General features: G+C 57.9%; 1 protein-coding gene across 1 annotated transcript in view; it reads right to left on the bottom strand.

Annotated features, from left to right (window-relative positions):
- The window catches only part of CCN4 (cellular communication network factor 4), a 30,789-nt gene that overhangs the window by 7,668 nt on the left and 3,799 nt on the right, over window positions 1-19,322 (bottom strand). The window contains exons 2-3 of the mRNA XM_070075860.1: window positions 8,458-8,740; window positions 1,415-1,675 (exon numbers count right to left, since the gene is read on the bottom strand). Coding sequence (XP_069931961.1) covers window positions 1,415-1,675; window positions 8,458-8,740 — 544 coding nt within the window. The remainder of the gene's footprint in view (window positions 1-1,414; window positions 1,676-8,457; window positions 8,741-19,322) is intronic.

Raw genomic sequence — 19,322 nt, 5'->3', positions numbered from 1 at the left:
TCCCTCGGCCATCTCCCTCCACCAGCTCCAAGCAGATGACGCCAGGGCTCGCTCCCTCCTCCGAGACTGTCTCCAGTGGGCGCACCTCTTTATGGTCTCATAGGCAGGGCACCCTGCTTCCACCGGTCCAAGCCAGCCTGTCTCACCCCAGGCAGATCCCCTGGGCCCCAAACATGTTCCTTCTCTTGTATTCTGTCCTAGATAAGGATGAGCCCTGGGAGTCACCCTGTTTTCACTCACTGCCCCCTACACATTGGCATTGGATCGATGCCAGGACCTTCACTCTTGGCATCACCTCTTCGTTGGTTCCATCCTCAGCACATGTACTCCCGCTGCCCTAGTTCAGGTCCATATTAGCCCATCCACCCACCCATCCATCAGTCCACTCACCCATTCATTCCCCATCACACCATTCACCAATCCATTTATCATCCATCCATTCATCTTTCCATCTACCCATCCATCCCTCCATCCATCCATTCATCACCCATCCATCAGTCCACTCACCCATTCATTCCCTATCACCCCATTCACCAATCCATGTATCATCCATCCATTCATCTTTCTGTCTACCCATCCATCCACCCATCCATTCATCATCCATCTATCCATCCATTCATCACCCATCCATTCACCATCCATCATTTCACTGACCAATTCAGTCATCATCATCCCATTCACCAATCCGTTTATCATCCATTCACCCACCCATCTATCCATCCATTCATCAGCCATCCATCCACCAATCCACTCATCATCCATCTATCTCTCCCTGCGTCACCCATCCATCTCACTATCCAATCATCCATCCATTTATCCATCCATCCATCTATATGACAAACACTGATTGGGTACCCACTAAGTGTCTGGTCCTGGGCCAGGCTCCAGGAGTCAGTGGTGAAACAAACAAACCTGTCTGTACCCTTCCTGTTCAGGGCTTCCTCCTATCTGGTTTACCTGGCTGAAACCTCACCTGCCCACCCATTCTCCATTGCAAGTACGTGGGGGTGGGTGGCACTCAAGCCATCACGAAGCTTCTACCGGAGCCCTGCCCTCGCTTGCACCTGCTGCTCGTGTCTTCCCCCCCTAGAGACACACCCCTCCTCTACTCCCCCACCCAAGCTCTCGACTAGCCTCACAAAGGATTGCGTGTGTAAGGCTTTGTTCTTTCCAAAGCATCTCCTCATTTTATGCTGGGAGGATCCATGAGACAGGCAGGGCGAGTGATATTATTCCCATTTTACAGATGGGAAAATTGGGTCCCAGAGGAGACGTGACTTTCCCAGGTCACACAGCTGGTAAGAGGCGGGGCGGGGGCCAGGCTCAGGGGTTGGAGTGGTTCCCAGGCGGTGGCAGTTCCACGGGTACAGCCTCCCCTCCCCCGGCTCCTGTTCCCTGGAGGCCCGGCACCCACCGAAGGCCCCGGTGTCGCGGGGCGTGGCCTTGCGTGGCCTCCTCGCATCCTCCTCGCACACCCACTGCTCGCAGCAGCTGCCGGGCACCTTCACTCGCCGCGGGCGGCGGCACCAGAGGCGCGGGGGGCGCGCGCTGAGACACTGCGGGGTGCAGCCCACGGTGCCGTCGATGCACGTGCAGTTGTATTTGCAGTTGGGCTGGAAGGACTCGCCGTTGTCGTAGCGCACCCCGTCCAGGATGCAGCCCACGCCGACCACCTCTGCAAACACGGGGGTGGGGGTGGCCGAGTCAGGCCCGGAGGGGGCCTCTATGGCCGCCTCCCACGGCTGGGTCACACCCCAACCCCAACCCCAAGTCCCTGGGGCACCGCTCCCAACACGGGCGAGGGAGCACGCCAAAGTCCCAGGCAGGGAGATGCAAAAGGGGTGACTCCCGGAGGCGGGGGCTTTGCTGGGACCTGAGCACAGAGAGGGTGGGAGTGCCCTCGCAGCTGGGCACTGGGGAGAGAGGACAGAGCCTCCCCAGGGCTGGGGTCCCAGGGGCCTTGCTCCCTGTCCCGTCCCCCCCCCCCCACCCCGGCACAAAGCCTGATGCTGCTCTGCATTCTGGGTAGGCAAGCAGAGTGCATCAGAAAGCAGCAGTCTCTACACAGCGGTCCAGGTGCTGGGCACTCAGCTGTGGGGAAAACACACAACAGCTGGGCCCTCCAAGAGCTCACATGCAGAGGGTGGTAGAGGAAAGACAAAGAGGCCATAGGGAATGGTGACAGGGACAAGTGTCCCAGAGAAAAGTGGAGCAGGGAGGGGTGTTGGGAGGAGGCAGCTTCTAATCTATTCAGATGGACGGAGAAAACCTCACTGGGGATGACAGTACTGCCACAAAGACTGGGTGGGAGTGAGGAAGTGAGCCAGCCTGGGTCCTGGAACCTTCTAGAAGGCAGGTGACCTACCTCGGGTGGAAGGATGGGGAGGGGACAGGAGAGGGGGGAGGGCAGAGGAGGGGAAGGAAATGAGGTTGGAGGAGGCCTCCCTGTAGGATCAGCCTAAGATGCAAAGTTGTTAGAGCACACAGTAGGTGCTCAATAAGTGACTGTTGGGTGAATGAAATGCTTTAAGCTTCGTAAGAACACTCAGGCTGAGCAGAGACCAAACTGAAAAGAGGCCGGGGCAGCATCAAGAGGCCAGGAACCCAGCAAGAGCTGGTGCTGGCTGGGGCCGGGGAGGGTCCTGCAGCCAGGAGGAGACGAGCTCAGCCCTGGATGTAGTCACCTGCCGGCCGGAGAGCCAGGTCAGAGATACTGTGAGGTGCAGGTGGCGACTCCAGCGCCCGGGGGCATTGTTTATGCAAACCTGGGGTTCCAGGGAGCGACCTGGGGGCTGTTGGGGCAGATGTCACTCTTGATGCCCAGCTGGGGACAACGTCTGCAAACCCAGGCGGAGAGCTCCGGCAGAAGCAAGAGCGCCTGTCTGAGGAAGGATGGCTTGAGTCTGCAGCCCCCGGCTTTGCCTGGAGGCGGTTGCCGGCGGGAACCGCCGTCGCAGCACTCAGCAAGGGTGAGGTTTCCTAAGTACCAGCTCCTGCACGCGCCACATGTGCTGTGTGGTGTGCAGGTTGCATTGCTTCCTCTGTTCTACAAGGAAACGCCACCACGATGGCGCCTTCACTTCTACATGGGGCAAAACCCAAGCCCAGATGACAACAGAGGGAGGCCTGCAGAGGCTGCAGTGTGCCGAGGTGTGGTGGCCGGCAGAGGCGGTGGGGGAAGGAGGGCGGCCACACCTCCTGCCCACCTGATCCATGCCAGGCACCACGAGGCTGCCCGTGACCTCACAGGCACAGCTCGGCTCCTTCCCTGCAGACGGGAAAGCCCAGAGCATCAGGGGCCCGCCTGCTCAAGGCCATGAAGCCGGTGACTGATAGGTCTGGGCTCACACGCAGGGGATCTGACTCCACCGCCCCTTCCTTCCTACCCGATGCCAGGCAGGGGGGGAGGGAAATGAACAAAAAGGAAAAATAAGCAAGCAGAGGAAGCCTGGGTGACTCGCTCAGCTCTGTGTTCTGGGGCACCAGTGGCTGTGCCCTCAGGACGATGTGAGTGTGTGTGTGTGTGTGTGTGCTGGCTGTGGAGAGAGGGGGTGGGCTCTTCTTGGGCTCTGCCCCTGTGCGTGGAGACTTGGCAAGAGAAGTCAGGGCAGCTGCTTGGTCATCCTTAGCACGGTGATCCTCTTTCTTACTGCACAGTGCAACCTCCCGGGGCCCTTTAAAAAGCACCCAAGGTGCTCGTGTTGGGTGCAGTGGGTTAAGCCATTGCCTGCGATGCCAGCATCCCATAGGGGTACTCAGTCTGAGCCCCGGATGCTCTGCTTCTGATCCAGCTCCCTGCTAATGCATCTGGGAAATCAGCAGAAGATGGCCCAAGTGCTTGGACCCTCGCACCCATGTGGGAGACCCGGATGCAGTTCCTGGCTCCTGGCTTCAGCCTGGTCCAGCTCTGACTGTTGCAGCCATATGGGGAGTGAACCAGCAGATGGCAGATCTCTCTCTCTCTCTCTCTCTCTCTCTCTCTCTCTCCCTCTCTCCCTCCCTCCCTCCCTTCCTCCCTCCTCTATAACTCAGTCATTCAAATACAGAAATAAATTCTAGAAAAAAATGTTTGAGCCCACGCCATGCGCCAGAACACACAGGGGTGGGCCTGGCCCCGTGGGTTTCTGGTTTGGACCTCCCCAGGAATTTTTGGAGCTCTCCAAGGGAATCAACTTGCATCCAAGTTTGAGAAGCACTGCATCTGGAAGGTTCTCTGGGCTCCCGCACGCTTGGGGTGGGGACGTGGGCTGGTGCTGCTGTGCCTCCCGCAGCCAGCCTGCCACAGGCGGGCGGGCTCAGCGCGTATGTGATGGCTGTGCACACTCCCACCGGCAGGCTCAAGGGTCCACTCTCTTTGCCCTGCTTGCCAACCATCAAAAAGCTGGCTCCTGGCAAGACGGCGAGGCTGGTCAAATTTCCGTCACAACTCCTCGCTCAGCTCAGATTTGCAAGTCTGGGCATGACCAAGTTAGCTTTCTTCTCACTAAAGGCCTCCCAGGATCTCAGGCCACCTCGCTCTGCCACGGGGGCCTTACTGCCCTCAGCATGCCCTGTGAGGGCGGCAACAGTGGGGCACACCTTATAACGCCCTCACTCTTCTGTCACTCACCTAGGTCCTCCGTGTGAGTGAGTCACTGGGTGGGTGGATGGGCGGATGAATGGAGGATGGATGGAGGAGGAATGGAGGGTAGATGGATGGAAGGAGGGAGGGTGGGAGAGAGGGAGGGGTGGGAGGGTGAGTGATGGATGGGTGGAGGGATGCAGGGAGGGATGAGCAGATGGGAAGATGGAATAAGAGAGGGAAAGAGGAGGAAGAAGGGAAGAATGGATGGAGGGAGGGAGGAAAGGATGGATGGAGGAGGGAGGGAGGGAGGAGGGGAGAGAGGGAGGGAGGAAGGGAGGAAGGGAGGGATGGGGGATGGATGGAGGGATGGGTGGATGGAGGGATACAGGAGTAGGCAGGTAGATGGATGGAGGGATAGAGGGATGGATGAGTAGGTGGGTAGATGGATGGCTGGAAGGAGGGAGGGGTGGAAAGATGATGGATGGGGGGTGGGTGTGTGCATGGACAGAGGGCAGGCGAGAGAGATGTGAGCTGGTGGCTGGGGCAGGCCTAATGTTGACTGAGCCCCTACCACGTGCCAATCCCTTAGCTTGTCCCGTCTGCCCGGAGCACCTGGCCTTCTCCGTTACAGTCTGCATGGTGAGGGAGCAGCCCCAGCAGGGTTCTCCGTGCAGTCCCAGCACCAGGCAGCAGTGGGCTGGGACTCGAAGCTGGGCTGCTCCAAAGACCTTGCTTGAATTCAGGCTCCCTCAGCCTGCCCACTGGGGTCTGGGCCTGGGAGGGGACCCACCCTCTGCTCTGAGGATGGGAGTGGACAGGACAGAGACCCTGTTGTGAAGGAGGGTGAACCTGAGACAAACAGCACAAACCAATGGTGTGGACAGCTTCTCTCCCGTGTTCTGCCGTGTTTAGACCCCAGTGCTCACGGGGCGCTGGTCTGATCGAGGTCTTTGCGTGACGTGCTCAGAGTCACGTAGCCAGCGAGTGCGTCTGGAAGCCCAGTGTCTGCCTGGAAATGCAGGATCCTCCCGCCGCACCACACTGCCCTCGGGCCCGACCCGGGGCCTGGTGTTTACACAACTGAAATAGCCGGGCGCTCCCATGCAGAGGTCACGCTGCCCACAGACCAAGTTAGTTTGGCCCACAGAGTGTGTTTTTCTTTTTTTTAAAAATTGTTTGGAAAGTATTGCCAGCGTTTACAAATCATATACAAATGTGGATTTTTGGGTTCCCTTGCACACTGAGTAAGCTGGGTGAGCTCAGGCTGACTTTTCTGCTTGGTCACGGTGGCTGGGGCACCAGCGCAACCTCTGACGGCCGCAGTCCACGTGCACAGTCTCCACTGTCGGGAGTCGGATGCGCCAGGCTGGCGACAGCTGCTTTTTTGTCCACTGCCTCGTGCTGGCCTGCTCGCCTGCACATCTCCAAGGGCAGCTTCAGCCTGTCGGTCAGCTGGGCTGACCATCGCTTAAAGGTGGTCTGTTGGAGGGCCCCTCGTTTCTGCCCCCACTCTGGGCCCCAGATGCCTTCCTCTCTGTTCCTCCAGGGGTCCCTGGTTTCTCTTCTTTGTTTCCCTAGGGGCTCATGGCCTCAGACGCAATGGCAGCATTTCTGGGGGCATGTTCAGTAGAAAAGGAGTGGGGTGTGTATGTGTGTGTGTGTGTGTGTGTGTGTCCTTAGGTATGCGTGTGATGTGTGTATGTGTCAGGGAGGTGAAGTGACAGGTGGGAGTTCAGTGGGTTAACAAAAGAGCCCAATGCTTAATTCAGTTTGAAAGGAAAAGGCTTCTTACGATGGCTCTTTCGGGATTTGGCAATGGACGTGAACGTTCACAGCCTCTGAGAAGTCCTGTAGTATCTACTGAAATGTATTCATTCCAAGGTCTGTGAATCTATGAGGACAGCCGTGGAAATGGAACGGAAACAGTCAGTCTCCCTGGGGCTGGGGACTGAGAGGCCACAGTGGCCGAAGGAAGTGATTGACAGCAGGGACAGGGACAGCTTTTCCAGGTCCCTGGGGGAGAAGGCAGGCAGCAGGGGCAGCTTACGGGGCCGTCCCATCTCTGGGTCTGGGAGGCAGTGTTCCTCAAGGGGCAGTGCCTGGCACCTGAGTCGATCTCAAGACAGCTTTGGAGATGAGTGCCATCGCAGTGAGCAGAAGTACTGTCTTGGTGGCCTTGAAGAACCGTTGGAAAAGGGGAAGGAAACGGCGAGACAGTTGCATATAACTGGATGCGGTCTAGGGCAGGAAGGCCGGGCCAACCTCTCCCTGCCGAGGCCGTGAGGTGAGGGAAGCTGGCTGTGCACATCAGCAATCAGTCTTGAAATTCGGCATGTAGGAGAATCCCCTGGAAATGTTGGCGGTTGAGATTCCCAGCCCCACTTCCAGGGAATTTGATTGAACAAGTCTGGGCTGGGGCTCAGGGGTGACTTTTTTTTTTTTTTTAATCAATGCAATCAGTGATCCTGTGCAAATGATGCCACAAGCTGTCTTTGAACACACCATTTTGTGGGGCTGGTAATGAGGCTCATTAAATGATACACACCGGGAAGATGGGGTAAGGCGGGGTGACTATTGCAAAGCCAAAGCCGCATGACTTGGCGTGAAAGTTGAAGCCAGAACCAATGATCAAAGACAAGGAAGCGCCACAAGTTAGCAATGAAGCTCAGATAGAATTGTCAGGGTTGGAATTACAAATGCAGTCACTGCTGACAGCCCACCTCAGGAAGCACATGGGTTAGCTGAGGGCGAGAGTGGGTACCCTGGGTGGCTACATAATGGAGCAAACCATAGGGTCACATTTAGGAGGAAGCTTTGATCTCGCATGAGGGAAGTGAGATGGTTCTCGGTTTAGGAGACTTTGTGGAACTTCCCACAAGCTGGCCTGCAGCATCCTGATGCCTTGTAACCACGCTTTGTCATGCTGATTACTGCCTAAGACACTGCTTGGATGACTCAGAGGAAGGGAACTCCAGATCAGATCAGAGCAGGAGGTCTGAGAGTCCCAGAAAGAGGATCTTCAAGGAGAATTCAAGCAATACCCAGGATGTGACACTTGAAGATCAAAAAACAGATAATAGCTCTCCCTCCAAACATGAGAATGCTATAAAGACCAAGAGGGAAGGAAAAGCAAAGGCAATTAGGAACTCCAGGAAAAACATAAAGTATCACAAGAAAGGAAATTCAAACAGTGCACTCCCTCATGCTGCAGGGAACAGTATTTACATCATCATAATATTGCAAATACAGACGATTGTGTAAGCAAATATCATGGCGGCTGTTTCTGGAAGACAGGGAGGTGTTTGGTGGTATTGAAGAGGCGAATCATCAGCTGTCATATAGGAATGTTAATACATCATCCAAAATTAATATATCACTGTGGTTAATATATTGCAGAAGACATACATTGCACACCTTGTTACTATAAGGATTAAAAAGTTACAAGTGTAGTAACTAAAGGAACAAGGCTAGCAGGAAGGGAATGCTTTTAGATGGCTGGTTTCCATTCTTTCAAGTCTACTGATTTTTAAACTACATCACTTTAATTTATAATACTTCTAAAATATCTGGAGCTTTTAGGATCCTGGAGAGGTGATGGGTATTGACCAAAGACCTTGCCGGTAAGAGACAAGAACAGGCTGAGGTCTTTCCTGGTGGACAGGCCCGAGTGTGTCTCCAGGACTGAGAAGAGAGCAAGGAGAGAGAGATTTCGGAGGCAAGAGGAGGGCAGGAATCCCTCTCTTCCTAGGAAAGGCACAGCCTATGGCCACCCATGGGCCAGGGTAGAGAGCACTTCCTGTAGAACAGAGACCTGTCCAGGGGCAGGGAGAGGGGCCTTGGGCAGAGCCGGGGTGCTGAGGGCTGATCAGAAAGTACAGGGGGTTCTCACTTACGTGCACACACTCCTATTGCGTACCTCGGGCGGTCCCCACTGTAGTCGCAGTAGAGGCCCCGATGGGGGTCACAGATGGCGGCCTCCGTGCAGTTGTCCCCAAGCTGCTGGGCACACATCTTACAGCACTCACAGCCATCCGTGATGAGGCTGACCCCCAGCGGGCAGCGGGGTGGAGAGGGCGGGCACTCGCACGGCCACTTGCAGAACTGGGGGCGTGAGGAAGTGGTCTCCTCCTGTGGTGCTGCGGTGGGGGCCATGGCTGTGGGCAGCAGAGAGAGGGCCTGTGGGGAAAGGGCAGAGGTGAAGGGGCTGTGGAGGCTGAGGTCTCTACCCCAGAGAGCTCTGCGGTCACATGCCCATTACACTGGCTTTTCCTTTCAGCCATTCCCATAGCCAAGCATCTCCCAAACTGCCCATAGCCCAGGCTCTTTGCTGCATCATGCAGTCCCATCCTCTACTCTGAGTCACACGGCATCTGTTCAACCCCAGCCTCTGCCAGCTCTCCTCTTAATGCTGTTGCATTCCCGCCGTGAGCCGCAGCAGCCTGGCGGGCGGCGGCAGCAGGTGCACAGCTCTGTAGCTCCTCACAGCTGTGGGGAAGTGATCACAGCTCCTGTTGCAGGCACAGGCCCTGGTTTGAGCTCAGGGCGCTGGACCCCTCAGGCCACTCCCCTACCCACACTCCTCCCCAGCATACCCGTACCCCACCACATACCCATCCCTCAGCGTTTGTCTCTAACTTGGCAGATGTGACGCACAGAGCAATGGACCATGGTGGGAGGAAAACCGAGGGCCAAAGAGATGAGAGCAGGAGGGGGGCGGGGTCCCAGTGTCTGAGTCCAGGGTCTCCCAGAGAATCCTCTACCCTCCCACCTCCTTGGCTGCCCCCTGAACCCCACCGCGCCCTACACCCTGCCCTGGAGGAGGCCTGAGCCCTAGGAAGACCCCAATGGAGGCTGGAACCAGACTGCCCGCCGCCTCCCACCCCCACACATGGAGCCTGATGTCCAGGCCTCTCGGCCATGGTGCAGAGAGGAGGGCAGCGCTTTCTGTTGGTGCACAGACCTCAGCATGCTCTCAGCCCGATGCCCCTCCCACCTGTCTACCGGGGAGGAAGCTGGGACCCCCAGGCCCAACGGGCACGGCCAAGACAACGCCGTCCGCATCAGCCGGACTTGGGTGAGCCCCGTCCTTCTCCCCGGCAGGCTGGCCTCTTTGGGGCTCCTTCCTTCCCTCCACTGTGGTTCGCCGAGCCAGCCCAGGCCTTCGAAGACAGACTTCAACATCCCACAGCTCGTGGGGGAGACGGACAGAAGAGGGGCACCGGGTCCTGGGTGAGGGGCCGGGCGCCCCTGGGGAAGCATGCAGAGACTCTGGGCCCTGGCAGACACCTTCCTGGCTGGATGAGTGGGGGGCCAGGTGGATCAGAGGCAAGGAGACATGGCATGGCCCCGGTGCTGGCTTAGTCTGACCCCTGGCTCAGGGCCTGACACGTAATTAGCAGTGGACATTGATGTGGGGGTCATGGCACTCAGGCAGGCCAACACCAAGCTGGGCTCTTGCCAGCTCCAGGCTTGATTTCAGGCTGACCTCAGGGCCGCCACCCTGCTGTTCCCTGTGGCTGAGATGCTGTTCCTGCCTGGCTCTCCCGCAGACTCGGCACACACGGGTAGCAGACGCCTGTGCTGGGGTTGGCGGCTGATGCCTGTGCTCTCCATGGGGACAGGCCGGGTGGCACTGTCTGTGCTGGGGACAGGGTGGCTTGTCTGTGAGGGCATAGGCGGACACTCAAGAAAATCAAGGGGATCAAGGCTGCAGCGAGGGGGGCCTCTGGGGGCCACCTGGCTTTGCAAGGCTTTCCAGCAGGGGGCAGAGAGCTCCCCCGGGGTTGGCAGTGCTGGGCGACGCTCACCTGGGCGGCGCTCACCTGGGCGAGGCTCACCTGGACAGTGCTCACCTGGGAGGCACTAGCTTGCCTACCTTGTTTACATTTTCCCCAAAACACATAAGACACAATAAAAGCCTCTAAATCTCAAGTCAGTAAAATCAACCACACCCACACACGCCACCCACGCACGCACACACATGTACACCCACACACACATACATGTACACACACACGCATACACACACACGTGCACACACATGCACAGTGACTCCAGTCCCTTGGAGGTGCGTAAGCATCCATGGGCCTTGTATACGGTGCTGTTGGCTGAGAAGGGAAGGCGCCCTCTCCTCCAGGCAGCCTTCCCTGCCTTGTGCCTGGGGCACCACGCGGGATGCTTAGCAGGGCTCCCTACAAGTTGGTTGGGGAATTGGATGGAGGCAGAGGGAGATTGAATAAACAGGGCTTGATGTTATGTGATGTCCAAGATGTCCAGAGGTCGTGTCCTGGAACATTACCTATCAGCATTGAGTTCGGGTGTCAAAGAAACAACATAGGGGGCTGGATGGTGGGCCAGTGCTGTGGCGTGGCGGGTTAAAGCCCTGGCCTGCAGTGCCAGCATCCCATATGGGCGCCGGTTCAAGTCCCAGCTGCTCCTCTTCTGATCCAGCTCTCTGCTATGGCCTGGGAAAGCAGTGGAGGATGGCCCAGGTCCTTGGGCCCCTGCATCCACGTGGGAGACCTGGAAGAAGCTCCTGGCTCCTGGCTTCCAATCGGTCCAGATCCAGCCAATGTGGCCATTTGGGGAGTGAACCAGAGGCTGGAAGACCTCTCTCTCTCTTTCTCTGCCTCTCTGTTTAATTCTGCCTTTCAAATAAATAAATAAATATTTTTTAAAGAACATGGGACCTGAGATAGTCAGACACGGGTTCTCTCTTAGTGGCCTCGGACAAGCTTCCTAACCTAAACCTCAACATTTGCATCTGCAGAATGGGCACAGGAACATCCGCTCCAGAGGCTGCTGGGAGGGTGCAGGGGCACCGTGCGCACAGAAGCCCTGGGAGATCCTGTGCACGGCGCACCCTTAGGAGCGTCACTGCCCTGTGCACCACTGGGGCTGTGCAGCCCCTGCCCCCCACGGTGTCCCTGGCAGCATGGGGTCTGCCCACTCTGGGCTGGGTTGGGAAGGACACCCCACTCCCTTGGGGCTGCTGGCCACATTAAAGATCCCCAGAAGGAAGCTTCCTTTGCGAGTGCCGAAGCCGAGTGAAAGGAAGCTACAGAGAAATCCTGCTTACGGGATTTCTGGGGCAGGGCGCAGATGAGCGCCTGCCCATCAAGGAGCTGAGCCCTTGCTGTTGGCACCACCTAGTGGTCAGAAGCCTTCCAGACCCCGCCCAGACTAGACCAGCATAGCCGGGCAAACCTGGCTTTGCTAAGTGAGCCTCTCCATGGTCAGGGCGCCTGGTCCAGCATGGACACCCAGAGCACATGACCACAGCCACCAGCGAGCGCAGACCCCTCGCGATCTGTGCGGCCAGGGTCGACGGCTCAGCGTCCACTTCCACGCCCTAGGTGGCGACATAGTGACTGCAGGGGCCACCGTCTTCCAGACAGGCATAGCGGCGAGGCGCCATGGCCCCCACATCAATGTCCGCTGCTAATTACGTGTCGGGCCCTGAGCCAGGGGTCAGACCAAGCCAGCACTAGGGCCACACCACCTCTCCTTGCCTCCGATCCACCTGGCACCGATGTCAACCACACGTGGCCTTCAAGGAAGGCAGTAGGGGGCGGCTCTGTGGTCACGTCCCCGCCAGGGCTGCTGATGCTGCCTCTGTCCAGGGCTGGGGGACTCCATGGCTATGGTCTGAGTGTCCCCGGGGCCTTCATCCCACCACCAGGTATTCAGGGGGTGGGGGGTGCTTCCCCTGACTGTGGGGCTGGAGGAGGCTTTGAGAAGTGATGAGGTTGAGATAAAATCCTTACGGTGGAGCCCCCATAAGCGAATCACGGTGTTTTACGGGAGGAGGGAGGCAGACACAGACACACCTGCTCCCCATCTCTCGCCACATCATGCCCTGGGCTACCTGGGACTCTGCTACCAGGCAAGCAAAGTCCCAGACCTCACAGCTCCAGAAGCACAAGGCAAAATCCACCTGTTTTCTGTACAAAGTAGCCTGCCTCAGGCAGCTTGTCACGGGCACGCGAGAATGAACGGCTGTCCCTAGCAACCCCAGGATTCTTGCCCATGCCGTTGGGCGCCTTTGAGGTTTTCTGTTTACTTTTTTATGTATTTGTTTATTTACTTGAAAGGCAGAGTGACAGAGAGAGAGGGGAAGACACAGAGAGAGAGCAATCTTCCATCTACTCATTCATTCCCCAAATGGGTGTAACAGCCTGAGCAGGGCCAGGCTGAAACCAGGAGCCCAGAACTCCATCTGGGTCTCCCACGTGGGTGCAGGGGCCCAGGGAGTTGGGCCATCTTCTACGGCCTTCCCAGGCACATTTGCAGGGAGCTGGATCGGAAGCGGAGCAGCCAGGACTTGATTAGGTGCTACATTATGGGATGTGGGCATTACAAGAGGTGGCCTAACTTGCTGTCCGCCCCCAACCCAAGGTTCTTACCAGGCTGTCATTTCCATGGGGATTGGCAACTGTCCCTGCTGTCCACACCTTCAGGCAGGAGTCTGCCTCCTACCCCACCCCACCCCTTCCCCAGAAATCCCTGCCATTCCCTTGCCCGTCATGAGCTACTCAAGCAGGAATGAGTGTGCCCATTCTGCAGATGGAGAAACTGACCTATGCAAGCCCAGGCTATGTGAGGCCCAGGTCATTCTCTCCAGCAGCAGAAACCAGAAGGAAAAAAGAAAAAATGAAGCCAGCAGAATGTTATCTAGGGAACGCCAGGGAGAGAGAGAGAGAGAGAGAGAGAGAGAAACTCCCCTTGGCACTCGCAAGTGGCAGCTGCTCGTATAAAAGTCGCCTTTACGATGTGTTCCTGGAACTACACTCGGCAGAGCCCACAGCGGGTGTGGACGCCGGGAAGGAGGTGGCAGCTCCTGGTATTTCCAGGGCAGGGGCCCAGCACATGCTCAGCCTCGCCAGGCCCCTCCTACCAGCCAAGCCAGCTGCTCCCAGCCACAGTGGCTGCAGCGCTTCCCAAACTGTTGCACGGTGGAACCCCACGGAACCTCTGTGCACACTGACGGCTGGCCCTGCCCCCCAAGAATCCTGACCTACACTGCCTAGAACCCCGCGGAACCTCTGTGCACACTGACGGCTGGCCCTGCCCCCCAAGAATCCTGACCTACGCTGCCCGGAACCCCACGGAACCTCCGTGCACACTGACAGCCTGCACTGCCCTCCAAGAATCCTGACCTATGCTGCCCGGAACCCCGCGGAACCTCTGTGCACACTGACGGCTGGCCCTGTCCCCCAAGAATCCTGACCTATGCTGCCCGGAACCCCGTGGAACCTCTGTGCACACTGACGGCTGGCCCTGTCCCCCAGAATCTTGACCTACGCTGCCTGGAACCCCGCGGAACCTCCGTGCACACCGACGGCCGGCACTGCCCCCCAAGAATCCTGACCTATGCTGCCCGGAACCCCGTGGAACCTCCGTGCACACTGACAGTCTGCACTGCCCCCCAAGAATCCTGACCTATGCTGCCCGGAACCCCGAGGAACCTCTGTGCACACTGACGGCCGGCACTGCCTCCCAAGAATCCTGACCTACGCTGCCTAGAACCCCACGGAACCTCTGTGCACACTGACGGCCAGCACTGCCCCCCAAGAATCCTGACCTACGCTGCCTAGAACCCTGCGGAACCTCCGTGCACACTGACAGCCTGCACTGCCCCCCAAGAATCCTGACCTACACGGCCCAGAACCCCACGGAACCTCTGTGCACACTGACAGCCTGCACTGCCCCCCAAGAATCCTGACCTACACTGCCCAGAACCCCGCGGAACCTCCGTGCACACTGACGGCTGGCCCTGTCCCCCAAGAATCCTGACCTCTGCTGCCCGGAACCCCGCGGAACCTCCGTGCACACTGACGGCCGGCACTGTCCCCCAGAATCTTGACCTACGCTGCCTGGACAGGAGTCTGGATCCTGGGCTTTTTCTAGATTGTTCGGAAGCAGCAAACTTTGAGATCCTGTTCTGCAGAATTGTTTGCAATGCAGATTGCTGGCTTCTGCAATGTTTGGCTGTAACTTTTCTCGATGGGGGGTACTCTAGACTAGGGGCCAGGACCTACAGCTTGACCTGTGACCCCTGGGGATTCTTCTGGGCATGGGAACCATGGCCTTAAAGCACTGGGCAGGGGGAGGGGGAGTCTTCCATGTAAAATATTTTCTGTTTGTTTCTTTAAGATACACACAGAGAAAAAGACAGAGACCTTTTATCTGTTGGGCTCATTGCCCAAATGTCCTAGAGCTGGGAACTCCACCCAGGGCAGAGGGCAGGGACCCAGCCACTTGAGCCACCACCTGCTGCCTCCCAGGGTGTGCATTAGCGGGAAGCTGGAACAGGGAGTGGAGCCAGGACTCAAACCCAGGTGCTCCGGAATGGGGTGTGGGCATCGCAACCGGCCACTTGGCCACGGTGCCAAACGCCAGCCCACTTGGCTTTTGCATGTATGCATTACCCACGGACCCCCCAACTCACTCCCCCTGTGAGTTCACGCACCTGGTGCTGGGTCCCCAGGGGCCTGGCTCAGCCAGCACGTCTTGTGCCGTTCATCGACAACGATGGATTTTGCCCTTGATGCTTCATTAAAATGATTGGAAAATGGGGGCAGAAACCAGATGAAGGGGCAGCTCGCCGTGATCACCCGCTTGTCACACACACACATCTGTCTGCTATATGCCCGCAGTCAGGTGGAGACAGATGTGCACTGCGGCGGAGCCCACGGAGCCAAGAGGCTCCAGGAGAGAGGGGAGGAGCCTTTCAGGGGCTTTTTGCTTTTTGGGCGCAGGTTGCCCCTTCCCCACGTTCTCGGAGCCCAGCACCCTCTGTGCCCGCCTAGCTCTCTGGAGCGCAGGCAGACTTTGGTCGGTCAGTACTCAAATGTTCCACCAGGGGGCAGAGTGGAGGCAGGAACGGCCCCACCAGCCCCAGCTGGGCCCTGAGGTTTCAGGGAGGCAGGGCTCAGCTTGGAAGGGATTTGCTTCCCTTTCCCCTGAAGAGAGGGTCCCGGGGAGTGGGAGATGCGGGCCGCCGGGGCCCGGGGCTGTGCCTCCCCGGCACTCGCCCGGGGCCCACCTGCGTCCCCGCTGCACTGCTGATCCTGCAGAGGGCAGAGCTGCCACTAATGCGAGGAACGGGCTCTCAGTGCCTCCGAGGAGGAGTACCGCTGGGCGCCTGTGCTCAGTCACTCCCTGAGGGGCCGCCCTTCAGGGGGGCTGGGAGAGCGCTCCAGCTTAGGCTGCCTTCTTGGGATGCTCAGCTCCGCGTCCCCGGGGACACCTGCGCTGGGAGGACCAGGTCTCCGCCCACCATGGGACCAGAGCCTTCTGCACTCAGCTCCCCAGGGCAGGTGCCAGGGCCCCGAGGGCCCCGCGGCTGACCCCGCGAGGGACCGGTGGCTTTGTAAGCTTTCCTACTCATTGGTTTCACAAACTCGCAGCCCCAGAGCCTCTAGTGCAGAGGGCTGGGTTTATACAGGCAGGTTAGAAGGGCCCGGCCATTTGCTCATTTGTTTGTGGAATTTCAAAGTGGTGGCGCCAGGCTGTGGGCTGCGACCTCCTTCTAACCACTGCACTGGGGACGTGGGCAGGGGGAGCCATGCCACCCTGTACCCATTTTCAGGGAAGAAATTGAGGCCCACACATGATAGCAGAGCCACGATAGAACAGGTACTCAGGAACCAAGCCCATAAGCTACTGCTTGCTATTTGACTCTCTTAGCAAAGGGGTCCAGAGCCCCTCCCCCCCCATTCTGCAGCAGGAAGCCCTGGCTTAGCAGAGGTCAGCTCTTGTCCCCTCCACCCCCTGCTCGCACATTCCAGCCAGGCCACGGAGACTGTCACTCCACAGGGACATCCTGTGCACCCATAATGTGCCAGCAAAGACGGTGAGAGCAAACCCAGCAAGGGAGAGACATGAGCAAGGCTGGTGGCGGGCATGGTGTATGCAAAGGCCCAGAGGCATGCGAGGACAGGGGCTTTGCAGGAGGAAGGGTGTGAGGATGGGTAACCCACAGGGAGCAGGGCCCGCAGAGCACGCCGGCTGAGGGCGTGGGTCCTTCTGCACGGGAACAAGGCCTGTGGCACCCTCAGGGGGCGAGAAGTGGTCAAGGGCCAGCGCTGCGGCTCACTAGGCTAATCCTCCACCTTGCGGCACCGGCACACTGGGTTCTAGTCCCAGTCGGGGCGCCGGATTCTGTCCCGGTTGCCCCTCTTCAGCTCTCTGCTGTGGCTTGGGAGTGCAGTGGAGGATGGCCCAAGTGCTTGGGCCCTGCACCCCATGGGAGATCAGGAGAAGCACCTGGCTCCTGGCTCCTGCCATCGGATCAGCGCGGTGCGCTAGCCGCATCGCGCCAGCCACGGCGGCCATTGGAGGGTGAACCAACGGCAAAAGGAAGACCTTTCTCTCTGTCTCTCTCTCTCACTGTCCACTCTGCCTGTCAAAAAATTAAAAAATTTTAAAAAATTAAAAAAAAAAGAAGTGGTCAAGGAGACCCAGCACCTAAGACAGCATTGGCTTCATGAGGCCGGGGAGGGTGGGAACAGAGCAGGCATGCGCACAGAGGCAGGGTTTGGGAGAACGGTAAGAAGGTGCTCCCCTCCCGAGGATGAGGCTGGGGGGGAGCAGGGGTGGAGGCGTGGCTGGGAAGCCTGCAGAATGGTGGGGGCGGGGATGAAGCTGCTGGGGGCACACCGTGTGTGCCTGGATAGGGACAAGTAGGCTGAGAGGCAGGGGGCGTGTGTGGAGGGCCACCCCAGGGCCGACCACATCCTCTCCAGAGAGGCGGCAGCCTGAGCTGCCGTAGCAACAGGTGCCACACATGTGCCCTGTGGCTTGGCCATACACCTTCCCCCAGCAAATGCCCACTGGGCTCTAGGACCCTGGGACAACAGCAGCCGGGAGCCCACTTACGAGTCCCTTAGGTTGCAGGTGAGAAAATGAGCCCAGAGAGAGCAGGTGGCTTAGGTAAAGTCACACAGCGCAGCGCTGGGTCCCTCTGTCCCACCTCAGGGCCAGCGTCCCAGATCCCTGGTCTCTGAGCACTTCTCTACCCTTAGGTCCTCCCCGCCCTGCCCGCATCCCCATCCCGGGCAGCCTCAGAGCCCAAGTCCTTCTCTCCAGTTCCTGGAGGGGCCGGGGCTCTCCTCTCACTGCCCCGCCCCCATCAAGGCTTAGCAGACGCTAGCTGAGCGAGGCCCCAGGCGCCCCCGGAATCCTCACACTTTCCTCTCAGCCAGGTAAGAAAGCATTTTCAGGGCCAGCGCTGTGGCCGAGCGGGTTAAGCTGCCGCCTGCAATGCCGGCATCGAAGGGCTCCAGTTCGTGTCCTGGCTGCTCAACTTCCAATTCAGCTCCCTGCTCATGCGCCCCAGAAAGCAGTGGAAGATGGCCTGGAAGACGCTCCTGGCTTCTGGCTTTGGCCAGGCCCAGCCCTGGCCTTTGAGACCATCTGGGGAGTGAACCAGCAGCTGGAAGAGCCCTCTCTGTCTCTCCACCTCTCTCTAACTCTGCCTTTCAAATAAATAAATAAATAAATAAATAGGCCAGTAAAAAAGAAGGGTTTTCGACACCACTGCCGGGTAAGGACAGAGCAGACTGCCCATCAGCACGGCTCTGGAAACTGCAGGGGCTCATGCACAGCAGGACTATTGGGTCCACAGAGCAAGGATGACCACGGGAACCACAGGCAGCATCAAGGGACCCTGTTACTCTGGCCAGAGAGGAGGGTTGCCTGCAGGTGTCATCATCACCATCGTCATCCTCACCATCAATATCATCACCACCATCATCACCACCATCATCACCATCATCACCACCACCAGCATCATCATCACCATCAATATCATCACCACCATCATCACCACCATCATCACCATCATCACCACCACCAGCATCATCATCACCATCAATATCATCACCACCATCATCACCACCATCATCACTATCATCACCATTGTCATCCTCACCTCAGTATTGTCACCACCATCATCACCACTATCATCACCATCTCAACATCACCACCATCATCACCATCATCAGTATCATTACTACCATCAACACCACCACCACCACCATCATCATCACCATTATCAACACCATCATAACCACCATCATCACCATCACCATCATCATCAACTCCATCACCATCATCATCATCACCATCATCACCACCATCATCAACTCCATCATCATTGTCACCATCAACACCATCAACACTACCATCATCACCACCATCATCACCACCATCATCATCACCACCATCATCAACTCCATCATCAACACCATCATCACCATCATCACCATCATCAACACCATCATCATCACCACCATCGTCAACTCCATCATCATCACCACCATCATCACCATCATCAACACCACCACCATCATCATCACTGTTATCTCCCCTTTCTTCCCCACAGTAACCCGGAGTGTTCATTGGCTCTCCTCTAGATGAGACAAGGATGTGGACATCGGAGGATCTTTAGAAGATGCCCCCAGTACTTGTCGCCAGGACAGGTGCCCCAGACAGGTGTTCAGGACAGCCCATTGATAAACCTGCCCCTCCTCCCCACCTGGCTCTTAACCTGGGATCTTTATAAACCCCCGCTCCCTTCTGGGACTTTGTCTGCGGCCGGTGCGTCCAGCCAGATTGGGATTCCCTGTCCCTGCCCCTGTGGTTGGAGCGCTGGGGATTGGTCCCCTTGGGGGTGCCAGGAGCTGGCTGTGCCATGTCCATTCTTCGGTGCTCCCAGCAAGCCCAGGAGGTTGCTCTCAGGGCACGGTGTGAG

The sequence above is a fragment of the Oryctolagus cuniculus genome, chromosome 6 (genome assembly GCF_964237555.1).
Source record: "Oryctolagus cuniculus chromosome 6, mOryCun1.1, whole genome shotgun sequence".
Taxonomy (NCBI): Eukaryota; Metazoa; Chordata; class Mammalia; order Lagomorpha; family Leporidae; genus Oryctolagus; species Oryctolagus cuniculus.
The sequence above is the reverse complement of the archived record's forward strand: the minus strand, read 5'-3'. Positions and strand labels throughout refer to the sequence as shown.